The following is a 27,374-nucleotide window of genomic DNA, read 5'->3' as shown; positions in this document are numbered from 1 at the left end:
TGATTAGTGTGTGTATTGGTGCTATTAATAACTTGAAAGCTATTTCCAGGAGGGCTGGAGAAGCCCTGCCACCAATACTCAGAGAAAAAGAAGCCAAGGCCAGAATGTCTATGAAATGCACAGAATTGTATCGAGAGATTGTTTCTCTGAAACTAGAAAGCATAAGATGGGAAAAGTTAGAGATCGATAGAGAACCTGAAACTCATCAGACTTTATTCATTCATCAAACATTCGGTGTTCAACTATGGCCTCACCAAATTATTCTAACACTGCAAATGCGCTAACTCTAATGCAAGGTTGTTCATCTTTGGCACGACTGATGTTTTAGGTGGATAATTTGTTGCTCTGGTAAGTAACGAATGATATTTAGCAGCATCCTTGGCCTCTACCCACTAGATGCAAGTAGCTCCCATCACCTCCAGTCATGGCAACTGAAAATGTCTGCAGACCTTGCCAAGTATGCCCTGGGGGGCAAAATAATCCCAGTGGCACACCACTGTTCCTGGATAAAGGTATTCCTTTTTCTCAGAAGGATAATTCTTATTCATTATTATGTCCTATCTAATTCTAGAAAAGGATTTCAAGATGCTTATGGGGAAAAAGCATAGTTCGGCCTATTTGTTAGTTTAATGACTGAAGACTAAATGACAAAGTGATGAGAGAGAGAGACATACCAGAAATCTAGGCACAAGTTAGCAATTATATTTAAAGAATACATTTAGCTTTGAGATTCCAAGGGGACAAATTTAAAAGGAAAATAAATTATATTATTCTTATTGACTGAAAAAAGGAAAATAAAATACTAGTTTTATATGAGTGAGATTTTCTTTTTGGCCTGGACTTATTAGGAGAAACATGCCATGATGCTGTTTTAGTAGCAATTTTTATTAGGAACTAAATAAATATTCTTGCTATCTTCATATGTGATATTAACCCAAAAGATAAAAGCAGAGGGAATAATTGTAAACATTAATTTCACAAAGACATTCTTCATCAGATGTTCATCATAATTAATTTTACCAGTGCTTGGTTAAGAGAAATCATTCCTGGTAAATACACAAGACAAGCCTCTCTTCATGCCAGTGAATTTCATTGTTGTGCACTCAGCAAATAGCTGAAAGTGGGCTCTGGCTATATGCGGATGGTGCTTTATATTCACAAATGGATTTAGTTTCCAAAAGCAGACTGCAAAGTCACAGATGAAAACTTGATGAGTTGTCTATTCCTACATCCATGGAGGTCAACACAGTAGCATGTTGCTGACAGAACCAGTGAAGGATCTGGCCTCAGTGACACCTTGTCAGAAAGCTTGCATAGAGCAATAATTTGTCCAAGCAGTGTCACGGTGTGAATGAGGGCCTTCTCGACTTCACAGTTTTTTCCTTTAACAGCAGAGTGAGTTTGTTTTCTCATAGTGTATTGGTTTCCTAGGGCTGCCGTAACAAAGTAGTGCAGACGGGGGTGCTGAAACCACAACATTTATCTTCTCACAGTTCAGGAGGCTCGAAGTCCAATATCAGGATGTTGGCAGGTTTGGTTTCTTCTGAGGCCTTTCTCCTTGGCTTGTAGACGGCCACCTGCTCACTGTGTCGTCACATGGTCTTTCCTCTGTGCAGGCATCCCTAGTGTCCCTCTTTGTGTCCAAATTTCCTCTTTTTACAAGGACACCAGTCATACTGGATTAGGGCCCACTCTAAGGACCTGATTTTAACTTAATTACCATTTTACAGATCCTATCTCCAAAGACAGTCACATTCTGAGGTGCTGTGGATTAGGGCTTCAACATAGGATCTTGGGCAAACACAATTCGGGCCATAACAAAGAGCTTGCACATTAATGTCACATACTTGAGGAATTATCCTAATACATTTATTATCTTCAATTTGTTCCATTAATTGGTCCAAGGAGATAGATGCAGAGAGAGAATTTTATCCACAGTGACAGTGGGTTTCAAATCTTCACAAATGTCTTTCAGGGATGAGCAAGCTTGGAGGTGCTGTGACAAATTTGTACCATCCTTTTTAGCAAAGAAAGTTTGTGTGTATTTCAAGTTGTATAAAATAGTCTTCATCCTGCTGGTGTTTCAGGAACCCCCATGCCCACCCCTTTAATCTGACCTTTCTGAGCTGATTTGCTCCTATATACTCACTAATTTTCCTATCTAGAAAAAGAACATGCCTTTGCAGACATCCCCTGGAGGGCAAATTAAGGCTTTGTAGCAACTGATTCCACCATGTGTTCTCGGCATACACTCTCATTCATTCAGTCATTTGTTTATTCCTCAACAAATATTGTGTACCATCTACTGTATGTTCTAAGTACTGGGGAGACAGTGGTAAACAAAGAACACAACTTGTTTGCTCTGGAAAACAAGAGAACTACAGGAAAAGAGCAGCTGAGTGTCCTGAGGATAGATTTCTGGTGCTGACTTGGCGTGGTGGCCCTAGATTTTGGATCTTTTAGGTCAGATACTAACTAAAATATTATACCCCATGATTCCCACAAACTGTTCAAATCTCTGAAATGCCAACATTTTGCTATCCACAATGGTCTGCATCTCATATTTAGAAGGATGATACTGGGGACTGACTTGAGTTCTGGAAACCATAGTGACTGTAATACTCAGCACCATGTCAGGGAATGGGACGTAGCCTGAAGCATGGTCCTCCATCCACCTGGAGGCAAGTGCCTGGGTTAGTGCATCCCTCAAAGCTCAACTCTTCTCAGGAAATCACTGCTAGAACCATTCTTCCAAACAAATACATTGCAAAGTTCTTTTCATTCCTTTGCCACATAAATGCATATAGCCTAAGTGGTTTGGACATGAAGAAGCAGCTTTGATCTGGACTCAGGTAACCACAGACGCTGTGACTGCAGTGTAGTTGCCTCCCCATCTGGGGAATAGGAGGGAAGATCTCTCCTTCAGAAGGGTGTGTCAAGGATTGAAAGAGATAAGGTCTGTTAAGGGTCTGCTACTGTGCCTGGCATTCAATAAATGTTAGTTCATGCAGAATGTTTGAGATCATGAAAAGACTCTTTCCACCAGCACTATCTCGCCTGTAAAATCTCCCCCTTCATTGACCTGCTACAGGACTACCAATGTCTTATTCTTTTGAGATCAAACACTATGTTTAAAAATCTCTTATTAATAATTAAAACATCTTACCTGAGCAGGAAAAGAGAATGCATTTTATGCATTCTCAGATTAATTGGTCACAGTAGCTAGATGACAACTTAGAAGCTCTGTGGGGAAAAGAGACAATTTGCTGGACAGATGTCTGTATACATTTGGAGTTTTATGTGTGTTGTGTGTATATTGGGGCTGTGGTTGGGTCGAGTTGAGTATAAGGACCAAGAAGCACTGGTGGGGCTGTTGGTAGAATGTGAGGAGTCAACCTTCCCTGGTTAGTGAGCACCCAATAGTGGAGATCAGGGACCAAGTGGCTGCTGGATGCAACCCTGAAGAGGTTGAAAGGAGGCTATTGATCTCACATCAAATTTGCCTAAGCCTAATTATAGAAAGTAACAAGCTTCCATTATCATTTCAACTTTAGCAGGAAATGTTTTACTGAAATGTATTTTATTAAAATGTAATTGCCTTTCCTTTTCTTCTCTTTGACTTCAGTGTACTGTGTCTATAGCCCCAGAATGTCCTTTTGCATCTTTCTGAGTCTAAAACAAATCTTGAACTGAGTGTCCTGTGTAATCGTTTGGTCTGTGGAACTATCCAACCACCAGACAGTCTGCAACAGGGGATGTTATATTCCCCCAATCTCCACCCCCTGTCAGAGGGTCTTTAATGGAGATAATAGTGTAGGGTGTGGCGCAATATGACCTTCCAGAAAATCTCCAGGTGCTGTATTTGTGCACAGGGCTACTGGCTCATTTGAGTAAATGCTTTTGCTACTGTATTTGTTTTCCTCTAATAGTACTTTATTGAAGGACAATATACACAAAGCGAAATGCAATATTTCAGCTATGCAGCTCAATGAATTCTGGCAAATGTACACATAGCTATGACTCAGATCAAGGTGAAGAATGTTTCTGTTACCCTAGAAAGTTTCCTCTTGCCCTTTTCGGTCAGTCCCCCCACTTCGGAGACAAAGACTCTTCTGATGTCTACAGACATCAGATTCCACTTTTTAAATGGAGTTGTGATTGTACTCATTTGTGTCTGGATTCTTAATTGTTCAACATAATGTTTGTGAGGCTTCTTCAGTTATTGTGTGTAGCAGTGATGTGGTATTCTCTTTGACTCAGGAGAAGTACTATGAACATGCCAAAGTTGGTTTTCCATTCTCCTATTGATGGACATTTGGGTTGTTTCCTTCTGTTGTTTTTGGGAGAACCAGCTGCCATCATATATCATGGTAGCTTGGAGTCTGCTTTCTAATGTTGCCTCAACCACATTCATTTCTCAGATCAAGGTCTTCCATCTTATGTATATTTATATGTAACAGGCATATTTATGTACATAAAATAAAAGCAATAATAATGCTTGGACTAATATTCAGTCACTTAAACTGTAAAAAAGTTTAGAATAATAACATGTAAAATTAGTCAATAATTTGATACATATATCAATAAACAATTAATAACATTAATTCAATATGATTCAACAAACATGTATTCATAAAAGACAATCTGAAAATCTTATAGTGAACAATTTCTTATTTATTGCTATTGAAGCATTTATTCTGTGAACAATGGGAGGTTAGAGGTGGGCAGACGGTGAGTTCTGACCACAAACACATACAAATTGTGTTTTAAGGAAAAAGGACATCCATAATTTTGGTTATTTTTAATGTATTTGCTTGAACATGTTTTGAGGGATAAAAATAACTCAGCTTTTAGAATAATAAGAAAATATATAAAATATCACCAACGGAACTAATGATAATTCAGTCATTTCTATATTACGATCAATTAGGAGAGATGGAAATGAATAGAGTAAAAAAGTAAAGCTAAGAGACAATGTTTTTTAAAAAAGAAAAAGAGAAAGAAGCGAGAGAAAACAGGACTTCAGATGCCACTATAGCTGGTCAGCTGGTTCTGTCTTCCCTTCAGCTTCTATCTTCCACTTCACCAAATTTGACCTTAAAATAATTTGATTGGGGTTTTCCTTTCCCTCTAAATTTGTTCCCTGTGTTAAACACTGAGGCAAAAAATGTCTTGACCTAGAATTTTAGAACCTGCTTCTTGCCTGTATCATTCTTCCTAAGTGCTCCATTTTTAAAGTTTAATTTTATTGTAATTAAAAAAAGAAAAGAAGGAGAGGCTTAGCAAAAGTGCGTAAGGGCAACTGATTGACAAATACCATCATTAATAAAAAAATTTCATTTTGGAAAACCTGCCCACAGCCTAATTCAACTCAGTCATTAGTTACAGGAGACGCAAGAGCCAGAGTTTCCCCAGAGCTGTCTGCATGAAATTCTGTGATGATATTATTTATCTTATGACTTTATGATTTCTTCTTAAAAAATGATACCTCTTTTCCAATGGGGTCAAAATAAGGGCCAGACTGTCTTCCACTAAAGGACCTCATTTTTCATGTCTTAAGAGAAAAATTGCAGAGCAAGGCTATAGGTCAACACATGAAAGAAATAATGTTTCCATGAAATCTTTGAAAAAATATACTCTTGATTTTAATGGAATGTTCTGATCATTTATGTAGTATCTTAATATTTAAAATTGATCTTGGAGGGCATTTAGAGAATGTTTTTATACTTGGGATTCACTCACCTCTAGAGATTCTTTTTAAAATTTCCCGTGTGCATCTCCTGAGCAGCACCTTTGGAGCTCCACTGGACAACAATAATAAACTAATTTATAACAGAAAATGATGTGAGGAAGACTTAGGGTGCAATGGCAAAGCTCAGGATGGATCAACCGTGCTCTTTAGCCACTTGGCACAGTGAGGGGTCCAGACCTACTGAGCTCTTTACCCACCTTGTCTCTGCAGTATGCACTTCTGATCTGAGGGTTTCACATGGCCATCAGCACCCTGTTCTGCTTACCCAGAGGAAATCAACCTTCCAAGTTATGCAACAACTAGTCACTGAATCATGCCTGGGACCAAGTGTGAAGCTAGGCTCTGGGGACACATTGTACGTGCAGTGAGCAAAACAGACAAGGTCCCTGACTTGGTGAAGCTGAAAATCTCCCTCATCTTTCAAACACGGTGGAGAGGAGAGAGGTGAGCAGCCAGTCCAAAGGTTTTAAGAGGACTAAGATAAGTGCAGCCTCATTTTGAGGTCTCAAAGTTTGCGACTAAAGAGAACATCAAAATGTGTATTATGAAATGCCAAGGAAAGTGAATGTAAACTGCTAACTTAGTTGCCAATAAAGGCCTAGAGATAAAACGAGTGTTAAGACTTGGAACTGAGACAACGTTAGTGTGGGATGTGAGGACTCAGGAAGCCAAGGGCAAGGAGAAGAGAAGCTGAGAGTGAAAGGATGCATTTGAATTCTAGACATAAGCAGAAAATGTCGACAGACAAGCATGAAAACTTACAGTTTTTGTGTGACCTCAGCAATAGCTCTCACGGAGGGGTCAATGTCATTTAAATGTACTGAAACTGGAGGGACAGAAATAGAGGGGATACACGTTGTAAAATACTTAAAGACTGTCGTGTGGAAGAGGGAAACATATTTTGTTCCAGTGGGCAATACAAAATCAAGCTTTGGGCTAAATCCTGGGAAAGGCTTTCTAAAATTCAAGCCATCTGAAAAAGGAGAGGGTGACTCTTGAACTGTTGGGTCCTAGGTCATTGGAGAGTTCGAGGGGAAATCAGACAACCTGTTAACAAGGCTGTTGGAATAAAATAGGACTAGATGATTTCAAAGCCCCTTCCTCTGGAAATTCTGAGCAGAAGAGTAAATGTGAATTTAACAAACTAGTCTCTGGAACCCTATGTGGAGGCAGTCATTTTTACTTTCCTTGACAGACTCAGAGGGCTTAGCAATATTTATTTAACTGTGTGTGTGTGCGCGCATGTGTGTGTGTGTCTGTGTGTTGTAGTCTAGACTGAATGTACAAAGATTGTTAAAGTATCAAATAAGTTACTACTGTGAAGAAGGGGCCAGCCCCATGGCGTAGTGGTTAAGTTCAGTGCACTCCACTTTGGTGGCCTGGGTTCATTTCCTGGGCATGGACCTGTACCACTCATTGGTGGCTATGCTGTGGTGGTGACCAACATACAAAACAGAGGAAGCTTGGCACAGGTGTTAGCTCAGGGCCAATCTTCCTCAGAAAAAGCAAGCAAGCAAGCAAGAAAGAAAAACCAATAATAATAATAGTAATTTACTACTGTGAAGAAAATGAAATTGTTGGTATCAACTAGCCGGGAAAGTTGATGGAGGAAACTTTGCAGATGACTTAAGTCCCTGGAAAGTAAAAAGAAAATTGCTGAATGATTGTGTAACTACTCAGAGAGCATCATGAGAACTGAGTATCCCAGTGACAGAGATGTGTTTCTGTGTTTCTCAGCACAGCATTAATACTGGAACATGGGGACAGGAGTGTGCTATAAAAAAAAATGGAGTCTGTTCACCTAGGAGCCAAGGTATGGCCACAAACAGAGCAGTACTTTATTGCAGGAAATTAATTTTGCCCTTTATGACACCAGACTTTGTAAATACTCTCAACTCTGAATTATATTACTCATACTAAAAAAGCTATGTTGAAGGTTGTTAAAGATTGCGACCTTGAATTTTCAAGGAAAAAAAGTTATTGTTTTTGTTGGGTTTTTTGTTTAGAAGGATCTTATTGAAACAGAAGCATTTTATATCTCTGAAAGCAGAAAAGGAAAGAGAATATTTTGATGTTTAAGAATTCTAAGTGCAAGTCTTTGATACCACATAAATAGAATATGCTCTCATATTAAAAGGAGTAATAGGATTATATGAAACTTAGAAGAAAGAATAATTTAATCAGCTAATCGCTATCCACAGCTAGTCCCTCAGCTAAATATATTTTCCTCTTTGTATATGTATTGTCCTCATAATTCTTCTAAATCATCATCTCCTTTTTAAAAAAGTCAACCTTTTATGATTATGCAGTTAGCACATGCTCCTTGTGAAAAATTGGAGAAAAAGTACAAGGAATAAAAAAATATAAAGAGCTATAGCCCACCACCTAGTGATAAGCATTGGTTATCCTGCCCTTCAGTGTATCTTTCTGTACATACATCTATGTCTATATAGATATGTATGTATCACATATATGCTATTATGTCACATATGTACCCTATTTTGTGTATATTTTAATGGCAATGAGCCTGGTTAATAGAAAAGTGTGAGGAAAGGGCACCACGAGAACAATGAGATGACGTGAAAACACCCAGGTAAGTAAGTGGCTCGTATTACAAACCTACATGGAAACACATTTCTCCATGAATTATTAGATAATACTTATTTTCTCAGCTGGTTCTACAGCTGGTGCAAATTTCTCTAAATGACGTATGACTCCTAATACAGCCACCAGCTGAGCTCTTGCAACCCTTCCCCCGACACAGACCGGATGGTTTTGGTGTAGGCAATGGTTTCACTTACCTTCACACATTAAGCTCTGTCTTAACTTGGGGTTTCTCTCATTTGACATTTTCTCTCCGGAATCCCCATGCCCCCTTGACTACCTGATGAATACTTCCCATCTTTTCCATCTCAGCCTGAAGTGTTATTGTTTCAGGAGACTTTTATTGACCCACACCAGGTCAAACTGACTCCTCCTTCCACTCTTCTGGTGAAAGCTTTACACACCGCATCTACAGCACTCAGTACCCATATTCCTCTATACTATGAGCTGCCTGAGGGTAGGATCATCTTTTCTAATGTCTGAATTCTGGGCCAAGCATAGTGATGGAGAGTTAGTGCTCAATAGATTTGTTAATTGAATGACTGAATGAATGAAAGTTGGTCGTGTAAACTAAGACATATGCCTTTATGAAAATTATCTTCTTATGAATATATTGACTGAAGGGGCCCATTTTGCAAATGTCAGATGCAGCAATTCATAGATAACTTAGGTTATTTAAGAATAGTATGTATATCTGCAGAGAAAAAAATAATGGGCTGTGCCTAACAAGAAGGGAGAGAGGACAGTTGTGTTCTAGAATTGCTCTGGGGTCAGTGTAATGGGCACTCTTCTGCAGTGTGGCCAGCTCTTCTAAGATGTAGAGGGTTCTGATGGAGAGGTCCTTGCACATGACATCAGGAGACGTGGAATCCAGGCAGGGAGTTGCTTCCAGTTACCTTATTAATTAACTTAGTAATTAACTAACCTCCTTCAGGTTGAGTTTATAGATCAGTAAAATGTGGTTATTAGATTAGATTATCTCTAAAGTTACTTCTTATTCTAAATGATTTAATGTAACAAATTAAGATTTCAGTGCAAATCCATAAATGATTAGAATTGAAGAATAAAATATGAGTCTGATGCACAGGTTAGTGATTTTTCCTGTTTATTGAGATTAGCAAAAATCAGAGGGCCTGAAGACCTCAAGAAACTTCTGCCCCTTGGCCTCTTTTAGTGCTTCAAGAGTGAGTAGCTTCTTTCAGAGAAGGTCTTGTTTTTGACATCCTTTGAAAAGTTACAGTGTTACCTGGGATGAGAGGAGGAATGGAACCAAGGGCACCTGTGTTATACTGTTGGGTGGAGAATTAAAGAAATCACAACTCTAGAACCCGAGTCTATGCCTTTTATTATTCTCTTCCTTCAACAACCACAGATTGGGTGCTCATGGTGTGTCAGCATGTGCCAGGCCTGGGAAGACAGAGCCCCTGAGGTCAGGATAGCTGTTTTGGGGCCACTTGGAGTGTTTGGGAGCCAAAGAGATCATCCCTGGGAGCTTGAGAAGCTGGGAGTCAGTGGGGACAAATCTACTGAAGGAGGGCAAAATGGCCCTTCAAAGGGCATGTAAGGGGCACTTCACAATCATGAAACAGGAGCTACAACAAAGCTCTGGGAGGTAGGACGCCTGGTTTATCTCTGCCTAAGTGGACCTGAAAAGTAGAAAGCACATTTAAGTATCTCCTCTGGTTCTTATAATGGGCAGCAAGAGCTAAAATTGAAACTTTGTAGTATAAAGATATGTTAAATTGCTATCTCCTGTTTGTAGTCAAAAATCCCTGACATAGACTAACCTAAGACTTTTGCCGCTAGAGCTAAATCTCTTGAGAGGATCACTAAGCCCATTTTATGGGGAGATGAACACAGGGCTAAGAGCGTGGCCCGTGCTGTTTCCTCCTCGGCCCAGCTGACTGCATCGATTAGGTATCTGGGGGAAGAATAATTCTGTTTGGATAGTTTCTCCCTGCTCACTGGGGAGACATCCACTTACTGGTATGTCTTGGTGTTTCAAATTTTATGTGTAATGTATACATGAAAATCTCCAAACTCGAAGAGCTGCTGTTCTTGACTCACAGCCAAAGACTTCTTGCAGCCATTTGGTACTCTCATCTCTGGAACCAGTTTCAAATTGCCGTAGGGACTCAGAGGAAGATAACGTGAGTGACGACACATAAAGGGCACAAGGGGCAAAGGAGTGAGCAAGCAGAAATTTAGAGACCAGGGCCCTAAAATTTCTTTATTTCAAACTCTCCATGGTGTTCTGCCTGAAATTATTCTTTTTCTGAGATTCCTCCTCCTCTGTCCACATCAAACTCAGTAAAAAATATTTCTGATTCCTTTAAAAATCTCTGACTTGAACGAGACCTTTCATTTGTAGTCAGTGTCAAATCTACAGTTAAGGCAAATTCCTACCTAAGGAGCTAGCCTAAATTTCTAAAAGGAAACAGCAATTATCTACTGCCCCTACAGCTATGTAAAAATGAAAATGGAATGGGAGAAAAAGACTTTCAGAATCTATTTCCTTCATTTGGTGATAGCCCTAGGCCCCAAGACTCATCTTGTGGAGCATCACATGTCTAGCTTTAGTTTTACTCAGCTCGATTCTGTGGCCCTAAATCTCATGAAAGTCATGTCATAAACCCAAGAAATTAAATTCTCCATGGATTTATGTGGGACTTAGAAAATGCATCCCCAGGACCCACAGGGGAAGAAAATGGCTCAGTTTCCACAACTTCTGAGAGTTGCTATATGTTTTTCTCTGAGAAATGCAATAATTGAAGTCATAGGGAATTCAGGTAAGCAGTTGGTATCAGAGAGGCCCAGCCAAGGAGAAGACATCTTTCCGAGCAAGAGGTAAAGCAACGGGGGTACAGGAGCAGGCAGTAATCACAGATTCAATCAAGTAAACAGCTGGTGTGAAAAAATTATATTTGTAGGAAACAGGACTCTAATTTAAAAATTGGCATTCTGCAGCAGTTAATCCTGTCCATGGGAGTGGGGTTGGGTGGGTGATTGTCAAATGCTAGGCAGGGTTCTGTTTCCACGTGCTTAGATATAGGATAGGTACGGTAGATGAATAATAGCCCCCAAAGGTGTCCAAATCCCAATCTGTGCAACCTGTGAATATATTAATTTACATGGTAAAAGAGACTTTGCAGGTATGATTAGATTAAAGATCTTGAGATGGGGAGATTATCCTGGATTATCTGGGTGAGCCCAATGTAATCACCAGGGCTCTTTATAAGAGGGAGGCAGGAAGATCAGAATCAGTAGTAGTAGATTTGACTACAGAAGGAAGAAGTTGGAAAGACAGAAGGAAAGGACCATGAGCCGTGGACTGAAGGTGGTCTCTAGAAGATAAAAAAGCAAGCAAATTCTTTCCTCAGAGCATCCAGAAGGAACCAGCTCTGCAAACATCTTGACTAAAACCAGTCAGTGAGACTGATCTGGGACTTCTCACATCCAGAACTGTGAGAGAATAAATGTGTGGTTTTTTAGCAACTAAATTTGCGCTAATTTCTTACAGAAGCAATAGGAAACTTATACTATAGGTTACTGAGAAGGACTCAAGGGAATAACTTAAGAATCTAATTTTTCAGACATTATGTACAAAGTAGGGGCTAGGCTCAGGAATACGGCATCAATTTATAATAGTAACGTTTCTTAATGCATTGCACTTTGGAAAATACTTTTGTATGCCTTTTTTAGAAGTATATTACAAGATCAGAAGCAGATTAATAGCAACTCTTCCAGAACCCTAAGGCTTAAGGTATTTATCTAGACTTCCTAAAACTCTGAACATTAAGGCAACGATTGGTTCCAGAGTTTACAATATGTACAGTATGAATTATAAGGAAGTGATCTTTGAGTTGCAAAGAGTTTTTGCAGACGTGTAGAATATAGTAGTTTCTAATGGATGTCCAGGTCGTATAATGAAAGGGTATGATCTTTGATCCTCCTGCTTTTACCTCAGTTGTATCTTCTCAGTCGCTGAACTATGCCAAAATATGACACCAAATTTTCATGTAAAATTATTTATTTTAAACTGGAAAGAAGACACCAAAAAGTTTTAATGTTGGAATTAGAGGCAATTTTTATTTATCATTCATTTTTATATTCCATTTTTTTTCTGATGAGTATGTATTACTTTTATAGTCAGAAAACATAGTATTGGGTGTTGAGAGCTCATTCCTTTTTTGCTTCCCTCTGCTGTTGTGGTTTTATGCTTGCTTTGGACTCAAATCTCTTTAAGAATTGGATGGAAACTGTGAACCCAGGTGCCATAAAAATGCATGAACACACCATTTTTTTTTTCCTGTTAGTATAAATTTCAGGGGGAATCACAGATAATCCTAAATCTATCCACGAAACTCCTGAGAGTCCTTGAATCCCATATAAGAATCCCCATTCCAGATTTGGCGCTATGATAGAGAGCTGCATTTCAAACAGCTGAACTGCTGGATAGACAGAGCTCGGTAGAAAAAGCATGAGCTTAAATTCTGGTTCCTCCACTTGCTAGTAATGTAAACATAGGAATCATTTAACATCTCTGGGGCTTAACTTTCTCTCCTATTAAATGGAGATCATGACACACACTTCAATAAATGTAAAAGCTCTTCACAGACTATTATGCAAATATTATTTAGGTGTTTTATAAGTTGAGAGAGGCATAGTCTCAATTTATGTTGAAAGAATTATGACTGAAATCTGTACTCTAATTTATTCCTAATTTCCAGTTAACCATTATCGGAAAAAATTTCAAAAGTGAATTTAGAGAGATATTGCCTACACTCTTAAGGTGGCAATGAAAATAGCTTTCGAAGAGTCTGGAATAGGAGTTCTCAAGTCACTTTTTTCTGAAAATCACTAACACTTTGCAATTATCTTTGCCAGAGTCAGGGATTCGCTTGTGTGTTTTGGTGCACATGTGTGCGTGTGTGAATGCATGTGTATTTGAATGTGTGTGTGCACATGTTTATATATGTGATTAACCCATATGTACTAAATACAAAGAACATAATCAATCTGGAACAATTACTTGCTATGAAAGTGACCATTCTAATAATCATTGAATAGAAACTGGTTACAATGTTAAATATAGACAAGACTGTATCATATGTGCCCACAGAATCTTTGCATTGAGATTATAAATAAATATTTCTCAAATATACTTAGAAATTGAGCAGTATTTTTTCTGTTGAGTTTTTCAAGACTCTTTTTAAAAAACCAATTCACTGCTATATCATTAAAATTCAAGTTATTATCATCTCCCACTACCGATGTAGGGTAAGGAAAGATAAGTCAATATCCACAGCTCTGAAATGAATGCTATGCACATTTTGGTTTCATTTTAATATAGAAGGCTGGAAGCCACCAAAATATTTTTCCAACATATTAGCCAGATTAAAAAAATACACTAGATTTGAAAAGCTAAGCCATCTGCTAGTATCAATCTGGTATTGGTTCTATAGGGGAGAATGTTCACAAGTTTTTGGTACCAATAGTTTCCACTTTTTCTTTATTGAATCAAAATATTAAGCAACAATAAAAATCCTTCCAGATTTTCTTTTTATTAGATGGAAATCTGTTGCCTACCAGAAATAAATATATCTAGCAAAATTAATCAACAAGACTGTTATAATATTAATGCAGGACCGGCCCTGTGGCTGAGTGGTTAAGTTTGCGTGCTCTGCTTCGGCAACCCACGGTTCAGATCCTGGGCAGGGACATGGCACTGCTCACTAGGCCATATTGACGTGGCGTCCCACATGCCACAACTAGAAGGACCCACAACTAAAATATACAGCTATGTACTGGGGGGATTTGGGGAGAAAAGAAAAACATTAATGCAATCACTTACTTCTTGAAAATCTAATTTAAAATACTTTAACATTCATTTAGATTATCTTTTGAATATAAAATAAAGGTCAATAATACTATCACAGAAAAAGATAAAATATAATTTTGAACTTGAACTGTAATGAATATATAGGTGTTCAAACTTAATTAACTGCTGAAAATTTGTCCCAAGTGCATCTTACTTAATATTACTTTTTGATGTTCTTCCAAAAGAGTAAAAAGTGAAAAGGGACATCAATATTGACTGCATTCCCGGAATTATCTCATACATTTTCAAATAGAACCCGTTTATCCAGAACAAAAAATAAAAACATAAATGCCAATATGTCCTTTTTAACTCTATTCAACCTCACCCCAACATAGTCTAGAATAATTTATTTACGAAAAATGTTGGGCCCTCAGATTTTATCCTTAATTTAGATGTTTAAAATGTTCAAAAGTGATTGACTCACAAAGGAAACCACTTGACAAAATGGAGTGAGTCACTCATTGTATGGAGATAATCAAATAAGTAAGCAGGAAATATTTGAGGAGTACCTGTTTCTACCCTACTTAACTTCCAATTCAGAGCCTCTGAGAGGTAAAGGAACTAAGATGACAACAAGAGGCCGCCTGGTGGCGTAGTGGTTAAGTTTGCACTCTCTGCTTTGGGGCAGGGGTTCGCAGGTCCGGATCCTGGGCGTGGACCTAGCACCGCTCATCAAGCCACTCTGTGGCAGCATCCTGCATCAAACAGAGGAAGATTGGCACAGATGTTAGCTCAGGGCTAATCTTCTTCACCAAAAAACAACAGCAACAGCAACAACAAAATTAAAGATGTTGCAGAACACGGATGCTCTGAGCGCTTGAAATCTTTTTTCACCAAAAGATGTGCCATATCTAAGTGAAATACAGAGTACAACAGGGTTAATAGGGTACAACTCCCTATTGTAGACTTACATAGTCCCATTATACCATAGTTCACTGATTCTAAGATGCAAAAACATTTTTTGAGTAAACATCTCTGAAATTGGTATACATCTTATCATCTATGGCATGACATAGTTTAATAAAATTTTTTAAAATATAAAATACAAAAAGTTTTTTTCCTTTCCATTGCACGTTTAAAATAATGATGCGTCTTAAAAGCAATGGTTTCTTAGACCCGATGAATTTGGTTACATTGAAATAGTGGCTATGGCAATGGCAGAAATGAAAGAAAATAGGCAGATTATTACTTTGTGAAAAATAAGTGATAGCATTTAACATAGACATCAATGTCACAACGTACATTCTTTAGACTTTTTTGTTTATTTGAAGTTGAAATAAACACAAAAATTATGTACGTTTTTTCAGTAAACCATTAAAAAATTTATGTATTCAAAACTTAAGCAATTGATGCAACAAAATCGCCTAGAACATAACAAAACCTCAGAAGACAAGGGAAAAAAGGCTCCTTTAATAATGAAATCAGTATCAATAAGGTTGTTTCTTGTTTATATATTCTCCTCCCTTAGACTTCATTGACTTTTATCTTTATAGATAATTCTAACAAATATGTTCATCTAGTTTCCTATTTATTATGGATTTGATGTAACAAATATGAAAAGGGGAGTATTGTCAATTGGCAACCTCAGAACAAGGAAGGAAACAGGATGTGGGGGGATAAGCTACAAAGATCAGTAGTATTGTTTCTCCTATTCTAGTGGAATTAGTCTCACGTCCTTCAGTAAGCCTGGAGGGCATCGCTGTTGGAGTTCAGAACTCAAACTACATGTCACATTAGGTTGAGCCTAAGTCATCAAGCAAAGGCTTACGTACTCCCTGCATATCCTATTTATGGGGTTGAGATTGTGTGTAATCCAAATAGAATTTTAGATGTCTTAGTGCTTAAAGAGATCAAGCATCATGGGATAATTCATCCTTGACAAACTAGGCTAAGCAAAATTTTCTCTTCCTCTATTTGGCATTAGCGTCTGTCTATATATCCAACTTCTTAATTCTGTCAATAAACAAATATTTATTGAGCACCACTCTGCCTGGCACCATTTTAAGCACTAGATATTTGGCAGTAGACAAATGAGACAAAATATGTTCCCTCATAGGCTTATGTTTTAAAAGAGCAAGATAATCCAAATAAATAAGGAAAATATATAGAATTTTAAAAGTTGTAAATGCTATGTAGAACCATAAAGCAGGGAAGGAAGAAGGGGTTTACTGTGTTGGGGTTGTGATTTTAAATAGGTTTGTAAGAGAAGATCTCAAATGAGAAGATAATATGTGAGCAAAGAGTTGAAGGAGGTGAGACAGTCAGATGGAAGAGCAAGTATAAAAGTCCTGCCATAGGAGCATGCCAGGTGATTTGAGGAGCAGCAATCAGTGAATGGAGAGAAGTAGAGGTTATGTCAGATAACAAATGAAGGCAGAAGTGGGAGACAAATCCTATGGGACATTGTAGGCACTGTGAGGACTTTGGTTTCTATTAAGGTGTAGGATTTTGAGCATGGACGTGACGTAATCTGATTTATACCTTCAACACTTTGGCCAGTGTTGAGGGCATATCAAAGAATAGCAAGCATGGAACCCAAGGGACCACTTAGCTTGCTTTTGTAACAGTCCAGAAGATGACAGTGGTAGGTAGCAGTGGAGATTATATTTTAGATATATTTTGAGGATACAGTAAATAGATTTTGCTGAGGAATTACAATGGGGTATTAAAGAAAGAAATGAGATTAATATGATGCCAAAGTTTTTGGCCTGAGGTATGAGAACAATGGAGTTGCCATTCCAGAGGTGGGAAAGACTGGAGAAGAATAGGTTTGAGAAAGAAGAACAAGAATTTAATCTTGGCCATGTTAAGTATGAGATGCGTATTTGACATCTTCATAGAGACATCAATCTAGGACTTAGTCATGGAGTAAATGAGGACCTGAGTGATGAAGAGTTAAGTGATTACCCAGTAGCTACTATGTATTGAATTTCAACTGTGCAGGCACTGCTTTAAGTGTTTTAATACCTGTTCTAATTTAATCTTCCTTATAATTTATTGTATTATTATGACAGTTTTACAGAAGAGGACACTGAGACCTAGAAAGGTCTAAATGAATTGCTCAAGGACATACAGTGAAACCTATGTTTGCCTTACTCCAATTGTGGTTTTAGCCACTGTTTGATATTGCCAAGAGGAGTATAGGCCAGGGACAATAAAAATGTTCTATGCAGAGGGAACAACATAGCAAAGCACAGAGACCAAAGGGAGCATGGTATCTTCAGGAGACCTGCAAGCACAGGGAAGTAGTTGAATAGTTATCTTCTAATGAACTAGTGTTTGTGTGAGACCTTACAGTTTTAAAATTGTTTCTTATAAGTACACATATTAATCTCTGTGAGGGAGGGAAATGTTTTCATTATCAGTATTCAATAAGTGGGGAAATGGGCTTACAGAGCCAACTTCACAAATTTATGCATCTGCATTCACAAACCAAGGTTTGAACTCAGACTTCTTTCTCCAAAACTTAAAAGAACTTTCTATATTCCTGATTATTTTAAATCTTGTTGTGTATCCCTTTATTTATAAAGTGAGAAAATATACATAGGAATACATATGTTTTGATATTGAAGAAACATGGAAATTGGCAAAGAATTTCCAAGATAGAAATGAGTGATCTGGAAGATAACAGTAATAATAGCTGTCATTTTTAAGCACTTAGGTTGTGTCAGACACTGTAGCGGGATCTTTATGTTCATCTACTAAATTTAATCTCTCAAGGCTTGAAAAGGAGATTATACTATCATCTTAATTTTAGAGATGAGAAAATTGAGGCTGAGAGAGACTAAAGCAACTTGCTGGAAATCCCTATATAGCCAGGAAGTGGCAGAGTCAAGAAATGAACCAAGATTCAAATCAGAGTGCAGACTCCTAACTGGCTGGTCAGGAGCCCCTCTACCTGGGCAGCACTTCTTTCTTTGTTTTTATAAAGTCAAAGGTGACATTTACAACTCCAAAGAAGTTCTCACGAGTGAGAAATTATTTTCTGAGTTACAGCAAGGTATGGATTTGTATTCAACTGCCCTGAACGGGTTTTCACTCTGGTTTTGCACAGTCTTTTTATCACAGTTTCCGACAGCAGATGGCTCTCTTGCGTTTTCTTTCGCTTACCTCTATCTGTAAACAACTAAACAGCGTTTGGGTGAGGCAAAAGGAAAATGCAGGGATTAAGCCAAAAGACCTTGATTATTCCAATGCTGCCCCCACCCCAAGCTCCCTTAAAACAGGAAACCACATATAATAGAAATGGCCGCTAAAGGTTTTTGAAATTCACAATCTGAATAGACGCCTGAGACTGAAGAGTCTGCTGTTGCAGGCGCTGTGCCAGGGGTCGGAATGCATCAGGAAAGAAGGAGTATTTCTTTATTATCCAAAAGTTGAAAGGTTTTATGTTCCAGGGTGTGTTATTAACGTCAGTGGAAGCTGTGAGGATTAATTTCTTTTCCTCCTTGGAAAAAAAAAAAAAAGAGTGGAAAGCTGCTTTTAACGAAGGAGAGTATCAGAGACTCAGAGCCAGCGCTCACACTCAGGGGAACTTGCTTCCGCTCTGAGAGCCGCGGCCGGGGCGGGATCCCTGTCCACGGTGCTGAATCACAGCCTTGTCTGGAGGGTGCTGAACAATGAAGGGAGGGTCTGAAGGAGTCAAAAAACCGACCTCCCGGATTATCCAATCCAAGAAAATGAGGAAAAGACTGCAGTATAAGAAAATGCCTGGAAACAAAATAATTAACCCAGCTATAATGATAAGAAGCTTAATATCACTTTGTTCAAATTAATACAGTAGGAATATATCATAAGGATTAAAAAAAAAAACCTTTCAAAGCAAACTAGGTTATGTCAATTGGAGGAGTTGTACTAGATTTAAGAGGTCACTATACTTAACACTTTGCTTCTTTGAAAAACTCCCTACAAAAAGCTTTAGATACATATGTTTGCTTTAATTGTAGAGTCATTTGGAAATTCCGCTCTATATGTCTGAAATGTCCAAATGGCCTCTCTTCAATAAAGGAAGGCAGAAATAGCAATCTTTATGTTCAAGAAGACTTATTTCAGTGAATTTTTAAAAGATAGACTTTAATAGACTTCTATTAGATGTATCCATCTCTGTAGATGGTCTTCCCTTTTTAAGCAGGAGCATAGCAACACAACATTAATACCACTTAGTAAATGTAAGAACAAAGGCATATGAAACAGAAAATAAAAAGGTAGAGATAAAAAAAATAGTTGACTCACCCCTTTTCCTCACTTTTACTGTCTCATAGGTGATTAGAGATTGCAAATTTCTGGGAAAATTACTCCTGCATATTCCTTTTAATAATTGTGATTATTTTGTAGATGCACATAGAGAAGTTGGGGAAAATAAGCTTAGAGAGTATGTTCTTTAATGTTAAATACGATATAAAACATCCTAAAGCCAATGATATCTGCGTTGGACCCAAATCTACACACTCTCTTTAGCTTAAATTCTCTTCCCCAAAGGAGACTTGTTAGTAAACAAGGAGTAAATACAATGAATAGCAGTCGAGCAGTAATTGCTTACATGGAGAGGCTCATCCAGTTTTGTAGAGCAAAAGGTGTCTAGCCTCCCTGTAATCAGTCCTTGGCTGAACTTCTCCCACTTGTCTTGGTTGCAAATCTTTGTAGTAGTTTACTGCCTGTTCCTGAGACAAAGAAAGTGTGTTGGTTCAGAACTGCTCCCAGGGCTGCTTGCAGAGTGTGCTGCTCCTCTTTCCAGCTCTAAAGCAGTCACCAGAGAAGTGATTCTCTTGATTACCACGAGTCTTCTTTCCTCCATCCTTCACACTGGATTATGAGAAGTCTAGTTTTTGTAGTTCTTTTCTTTACCTTCCTGTAATGATAAGCAAAACAGCATAAAGGGAAGAGGAAAAGGTAAGAAGCTAGGAGCAAGAGCTACACTTGGTTCTGTCACTGGGACTGTAGCCTAGAAACCACAACTGTATTCATCCAAGCATGAAATGTTTCTCCAACTTCCTTTCTTAGGGTGCCCTCCACTTGCTCTCTTCCACTTGGACCTTCGTATTTTCAGTTATCCAAGACAGAGCACTGATGGGACACAGACAGGAAATCAAGGAGAGGAGCCAGCGGCTGTTGTATTTGAATTTCAGACACAGTTCATATGGCTTTACTCCCTGACAGAGTTTCTCTACCCAGGGACGCCAAAAAAGGCAGGCAGCTCAAACTGGTGTGTCCCTCAGACTGGCTGCTTTTTGTTGTCACTGGAATACCGTGACAAACTCCCCCACCCTTAGTATCTCTGCAGTGACTTCTTCAGTATTCCTTTGGGCGTTTATGCTAATCCAGCTGCTGTTCTGTAGCACTACAGCCGCTGTCGTCTCCTCCAAGTGCTAGAGAGCAAATTTGGGAAGGGGATCTTTTCATACCACATTACCACATCTTCTCCCCTTTCTCCCTCTCCCTCCTTTTTGCTCCGTGTTACCGTTTCAAAATGACAAGCCTACCCTTGCTGGCAGCAGAAGGGAGAGTCCAGCAAGTTTGGGTGGACTAGGTGAGGAGTGGAGGCGCCTCCCTCCCCAGGACACACTCTCCTCCCTCCCAGGCTCCCTTCTTTCCCTCCTCCTTCCCCGGGTGGTGGGGCTTCGGTGCTGAAAGGATTAGCGGAGAGGGCGGAAACCTCCTCGCACTCCAACCGCAGCTGAGAGTTTCTGTGGACCAGGAGCCGCGGTAAGATCCAGAAGGAAGCCTCGGAACCCTGCGAGTTTCATCTAAGAAAAAGCGCACGGATATTCCTTCAGTTCCACCTGCCCTGGCTCAGCCTCTTGGCACCCCACCCCCTGCAATCCATTTTAGCTTTCTTTTTTATTATTATTACTATTTTAAAACAATCATTATTATATATGCATGTTTTCTTTCTGAAGAGAGACATAGGAGGGAGACGGGAAGGGGGTGTAGAGGAACGAAGCGCTTTGATTAGAGATCTCCGGGGAGAAGATTGCTCTCTCCAGATGCTGATTTCCAAAGCACTTGACAATCACCGGCAGAACCCCAGAGCGGGCGGCGGCGGCGGCGGCACCGGCCGGGGGGCAGCTGGAGCCCGGCGCTGAGACCTGCCCACCCAGCGCGCCCTGGACGGACGGACGCGCCGAGATCCGGCCGGGACTTGCCTTCCATCCCGTGCCCTGGAAGAAAGCGGCTGGCTCTACCCCCCGCCCGGCAGGCGAGCAGGACAAGAAGACAGCTCGAGTGGCGGTGACCGGTGGCGCCCGCAGCCCCAGCCCCGCTCCAGGTTCCGACGCAGCCGGGCGGCGGCGGACACGACCTCGGCCGCCCCGGGCGCAGCTGCGAGCCGGGCCCCGCACTCCGCGGATAGGGCGATGGGTCCTAGTCGGGACTGAGCGCCCCACCCCTCTCCCCATCCCCTCTGGTTTCCCCCCCTTCCGCCTCCCCGAGGGCAAGCCGTGGTCTGCGCCGCCCCTTCCCTCTCCCGTGCCCCCAGCTCCGGTTCACTCCGTCCCCTCCCTCCCCCGGACCCATTCGCGGGGCCACCATGGCCGCTGCCATCGCTAGCGGCTTGATCCGCCAGAAGCGGCAGGCGCGGGAGCAGCACTGGGACCGGCCGTCTGCCAGCAGGAGGCGGAGCAGCCCCAGCAAGAACCGCGGGCTCTGCAACGGCAACCTGGTGGATATCTTCTCCAAAGTGCGCATCTTCGGCCTCAAGAAGCGCAGGTTGCGGCGCCAAGGTCTGTGTGGGTCACTGTTGGGAGGTGCGCCCTCGGATCTCTCCCATCTCCCTGCCCGCATGGGGCCTCTTCGGGCTCCCCCCAACCTCGTCTCTCAATACCACCCCCGCCCCCCCCCCCACCCCAAATCTCCCTTTTGAGCGCTCCGAGCGCCTTCCGCCCGCGGGAGCTGGAAACCTGCTCCCAGGCAACCTGTAGCCACTGAAAACTCAACCCCGCTAGGAGCCGGCAAGTTGGCCCGCTCCTTGCCGGCTGCCTCTTGCTCTCCGAGTCTCACGCCGGCAGGGTTCCTGAGAAAATCTTTCTACTCTGAGGGTCTGGGCTTCCCCGGGGGATAGAGTCTGACTCCAGAACGCTGGGCAAACGTCTTCCTTCCCGCGACACCTCAGGGGCGTTGATTGCTGCCAGTCAGATTGGAGACGTTAGGAATTTCTGTGTGTCTGGCCTCACTTGGCCTCGCAGGTCTCCCGGAAACCTCCTGGGCTTTCAGACCTTGGGGAAATGTGGCGATCTCCACCGCGTCCTCAGCAGGGGCTGGTGTAAGGGAAACGAGTGGAAGGGGTGTGTGAAGTAAAGGCTAGTTCAATAGAGATTTACCAGAAAGCTGCTTAGCGGGCAGCATTGAGCCCTCTGAAGCCCTTCAGTCACATCCTGGGATCCGGGGAGGGGCGCAGGGTGAGGAAGACTGAGTCCGAATTGTTGGTTTGGACAAGTATACATCCCCAATATGTGTCCGTTTAAATTCAAGGACTCCCAAATTACACGAGGCAAAACAGGCAGTAATTACGTACAGATGACTAGAATAGTTGCCTTACTATACGTGTTTTTTGAGAAACAACTAGTGCCCAGCATGACCTTCCTTTGCTGCCTTTAGAATGTCAGGATCTGAGAAGGCAATTCACTCGCAGGGCTGAGCCCCGTGGCTTTTGTTCATCTCCCTGCTTGTCTCCACATCCAGTTGCTAAGGGCCGTTGTTTTGAGAGCATGTGGGGTGTTCTGTGGGAGAAATGGGGATTGCTTGCTTTTCATAACTAAGTGGGCTTGGCAGGAAACATCGACGAGTATATTTACGTTAATAGGAGTATATGTTTGCCCAGCACATTATAACTCGGTGCCCAGCTGTATTTGTTTTAAATACCCTGTTGTTCCAAAGACAGAGGAGAGAAGCATATGCTATCCATGTGTATCTATGTGAATGTGGCTGGGTTCCACACATTTACAGATTTATGACCCAAAGTTTTAATGCTTGTTTAAAAAGGCTAAAGCTAAATATTTTAAAAGGATAATTGATCATTGTCACAATTAGAAGTGGGAGATTACTTGCTCTTAGGATCAAGTGTAAAAGACAAACATCTGAGAAAAATGAGTGGATGTTCTAGGGGAGATAAAATTATATAAATATAAGAGGAACTTCTTGGTGAAGTCTTTGGAGGCAATGATATTTTCAGACCAGTGTAGAAATTATTTTAAAAAATGGATTTTAATTTTCCACTTTAGCCTGGAGCCTTATCCAGCAAATCTTTGTATTGTAAGACCAGCTCGATTATGTTTAAATGTTGTTGCTCCGTGGAGCGTCACATTATCATGACTTAAAGTGTTTGCTTCTCCCCTTATTGCTTCAGACTATCTCTTTAAGACAATTTTCACCAGGTAGAGCTCCAAATCTGCCATCTACTTGAAGTAAATAACCATATTCTTTTCTAGATAAGATTATTTTATTGTAAACAATGATTAAAACATGTTGTGTATTCTTTAAACAAGTAGGTTATTTTATAAATATGGACAAGAAATGTTCTGTAGCATATTGGATAATGAGGAAGGGTATGCTCTACACTTCTTTTTAAGGGGGGAATTTTGCAGGGGGGAACATACCTTTCTACAGATATGGAAAGATATTTGAGCTCTCTGATAGCCTATTTCACCCCTTTCAACCCTGACTGCTCTCTTGGTATTCATGAGTTTGAAATGACGCCCATGCCTCAATGATCTGTAAGAAAAATATATTTGAAGTCACTTTTGCTACCTTATTCTTGATGGGGAGAATGGAAAAGAAGATAGGTTAGAACGAAATTTCATCAGAACCTTTTCTTTCGTCCTCCTTATGTTTATTATATATAAAAAATATGTTCTTTAGTGAAAAAAATATAGCTGTATCTCTTGAGTATCAGAAAGGAATTAATTTATTATTATTACTAATTTTAACCAAAATAGATATTAAAACTTTATATTATGTAAATTATATATTGATATATAATTATATGATTTTATATTATATATAACTATACATATATATAATTATTTCATTATTAATTAAACACTCTTTTAGGAAATGTTTTTAAGCATATTTAGCTTTTCCTCCAAAACTCACTCTTTGCATAGGAATTACTCCAAGGAAATTTTAAAAATCTGATTTGTTAATTTAAAGATACAACTTTTAGATGTGACAGTTTTATATATCTTTATATTTGAATGTCACTAATTTGACAAATAGTTATTGGATCTTTATATGTCAAGTCCTGTTCCAGGTATTATGTGTAGAAGAACAGATGAAGTCCCTTCCATCATGGAGCTTACATATATGGGATAGGAAGTCATTGCATATGGAAAAGAACCAACTAATAGGAAATAGGAAACTCCAAGTCCTATAAAGCGCAAAGGGTACGGAGGTAGAGAATGGTGGGGGCGAGGTGGTGGGGAGAGGGACCTAATTAGATCCGGTAGTCTGGGTGGGCCACCCTGAGAGCTACAGGCTGAGGGCTGACATCTGAGAAGGGAGCAAAGGTTTGAAGAGCCATGTGGGTGTGAAGTCCCTGAGGTGGGGAAAATCTCAGCCTGTTGGGAAAAGCAAAAGAGGTGTAGAAACTAAGTGCACTGTCGTTTTGTATCACAGTCCGTTTTGGCTGAAGTTCACATTTAGACGTGTAAATACAAATACATTTGACATGTTGGCAAATAAAATAAAGCATAGCTCCTCATTTTGTATTTTGGGGAAGGGTAATATACATTTCTTAAACATAGGGTTTTTTTCCTTTTTAATGCTTCTTTAAGTAGTGATCAATTTAATGTAAAGAGTATGACTTATATTTACTTATGCCCTTTTGGATGTAGCCCTACTCCCCACTCTGATCACCTCCCACCTCCAGAGAAGGGTGATTTTGTACCAGAGGGGTTGCTCTTGTAAAGGGCAGGAATTTGCAAGATGGCCTTTAGCAGCCATGTGGGCACCATGACTCTATCCCACCTTTTCAGATTCACCTCCCACAACTTTCTTCTACCTCTGTAGGCTCCAGACGCCATCCAATGTTCCCCAAATTCACCACAGGTTCAAATCCCTGGGCTTTTGCTTGTGCTTTGCTCTGTCTGGAATCATCGGTCTTCTCTCTTCACCTGTTGAAATTCTCTCCGTTCCTTAAAGCTTGGAGAAAGTGCCATCTTGTCTGAGAGGTCTTTCCTCATTGAAGACAAGTCAAAATAATTCTTCTGTGGCATTTCATACCTCACAATTGTTGTTTATTCCAGATAATGATTAATCTGGCACACATGTTCAGTAGATGGTGGTTAGGAGCAAAGTCTGTTGTCTGCACTTTGATAGGCTCTCAAATCTTGATAGACAGTCTGCCCTGCCCTGGGTACTCATCGTTGACGTTGAGTTGAAGTGGAATAAGGAAGGTCAACAGGTCCAAAGCTAAAAAAAACTCTTCTTCAACCACTGTGCTCTAACTAGACCATTTTAGAAATATGCTTTCATATTTTTATATCTTTTTGCTTTTCCTAAATATATGGTTATAATTTATTCTTTTTTTAAGGAATTAAAAGGTGATTACGTATTTGGGAGTTTTTCTCAAGAATGCAAGGGTATAACCAAGCTCACTTTAAGGCTAATTAATTTATGAATATAGCTATTTCAAATATCTGTTAACTTAGCTTAAAAAAAAGGAAGGCACAAGGAAATCAACAATTTTCAAATAGTTTTATTATTTGGAGTCTTAAAAAATGAAAAGTAAAATAGAAACTGCATGCAATGATGTATAATGAACATTTCATCCTAAAAATGTTAATTTTTATTAGGAGTTTTTAAAGTAAACAAGAACCTTGATTGTTTGTAAGATAATAGCGTTTCAAAATCTTTGGTGTGGCTAATGCAATTGCTTCTTGAAATCTACATTTTTGGGCTACTGTCATAGGAGCCATGGTATCGTGTGTCATGTATGTTTAATCAATAGTTGTGTGGGTTTCTTATTAACACATTTTGCCTAGAATAAATTACAGGATGTCATAATAAACAAGGAATGAACAATGAGCTACTTAAAAAATTTGTTTTCAAGATTATTCTGTAATATAAAAATCAGAGATCTGTGTATACCTATCTAAACAAAGCTGCTTTGCTCCAGTGTGGCAGTGAAACCCATCAGTTATCCTAAGAAAAGTGGTCTTTCTTCTTACAAGGTACTATGTAAAGAAAGACCTGTCCACCCTCTCAGAAAATAATCAACAGCTAGGAGTAATCAAAAGAACACTGTTCCTTCTGCTTCAGAGCCATTACCATGTGAAAGGCTGAAGACCACCTGCTCATTTTGGCTCCTTAAGTCAAAATAAAACGAGAATATTTTCCCCCTAAAGGATCATCTTACTTTTCTTTTGGAAGTGTATTTAATTTTTAATTTTCTAAGGCTATGTTCATGGGAGTCTTCCTATATATCTTTTGATAATATCTGTTGCTAACTTGTTGATAATCAGAATTTTATTGTTTATTAGTTCTATTAAGTAAGGCAAAATTATAGATTTTCTAAATTGAAATGTCTAATTTTTTAAACAAGGGCTATTTTGTCAAATGCAGGGTTTCTAAGTGAGAAATCTTATGGGACTATTACTGAATTGGTAAATAAAACAGTGTTAGAGATTTTAAAAAGTTGACCTTGTTTGCTTTTATATTTTTTATATGGCTCAACTGTTATGATGTCAACATTCCACATTTGCCATAGGCTTCTGAAAATGGTTAATACCACAGTGGTGCAATAAATTAAGAAGTGGTATAACAAGTTAAAGTGTAAGATAGGATAGTGGGTTAGGTAAGATATAAGTAAGGTTAAGTTTGATGGTTTATTTTGGGTTGAGTTACATTCATAGATTGAGTTGCATTTACATATATTGAGAAAATAGTACTATTAACTGGTGAAGAAATCTTTCGACATTTCCTAATATAAGATTTCAGGAGCACCAGTTCCCCCTAGACCCTCACCAGGTTACCATTATCAATCACAGGTTTCACTTTATATTTCAAATTAGTAGAATTATTAGTATAGTTCTTCTATGTTTCACCCCCAAATTCTATTATTCTGTTAATAATTTTATTCTATATAATGTTACTATAAGAAAATTATTTTTAAATAGAAGTGAACTTCCCCTCTCTTCAATGTGA

General features: G+C 39.6%; 1 protein-coding gene across 2 annotated transcripts in view; it reads left to right on the top strand.

Moving 5' to 3' along the window:
• FGF14 (fibroblast growth factor 14) overlaps window positions 1–27,374 on the top strand; it is a 599,216-nt gene that overhangs the window by 406,537 nt on the left and 165,305 nt on the right. The window contains exon 1 of one of the 2 annotated variants that reach the window (XM_044779732.2): window positions 20,921–21,955. The exons of the other annotated variant lie outside the window; for it this stretch is intronic. Within the exon in view, the coding sequence (XP_044635667.1) occupies window positions 21,763–21,955 (193 nt within the window). The 5' untranslated portion in view covers window positions 20,921–21,762. Of the gene's footprint in view, window positions 1–20,920; window positions 21,956–27,374 lie in introns of those variants that run through there. 2 annotated transcript variants of the gene reach the window in all.

The sequence above is a fragment of the Equus asinus genome, chromosome 11 (genome assembly GCF_041296235.1).
Source record: "Equus asinus isolate D_3611 breed Donkey chromosome 11, EquAss-T2T_v2, whole genome shotgun sequence".
Classification (NCBI taxonomy): domain Eukaryota; kingdom Metazoa; phylum Chordata; class Mammalia; order Perissodactyla; family Equidae; genus Equus; species Equus asinus.
Note: the sequence above shows the minus strand (reverse complement) of the source record. Positions and strands in the feature narration are given on the sequence as shown.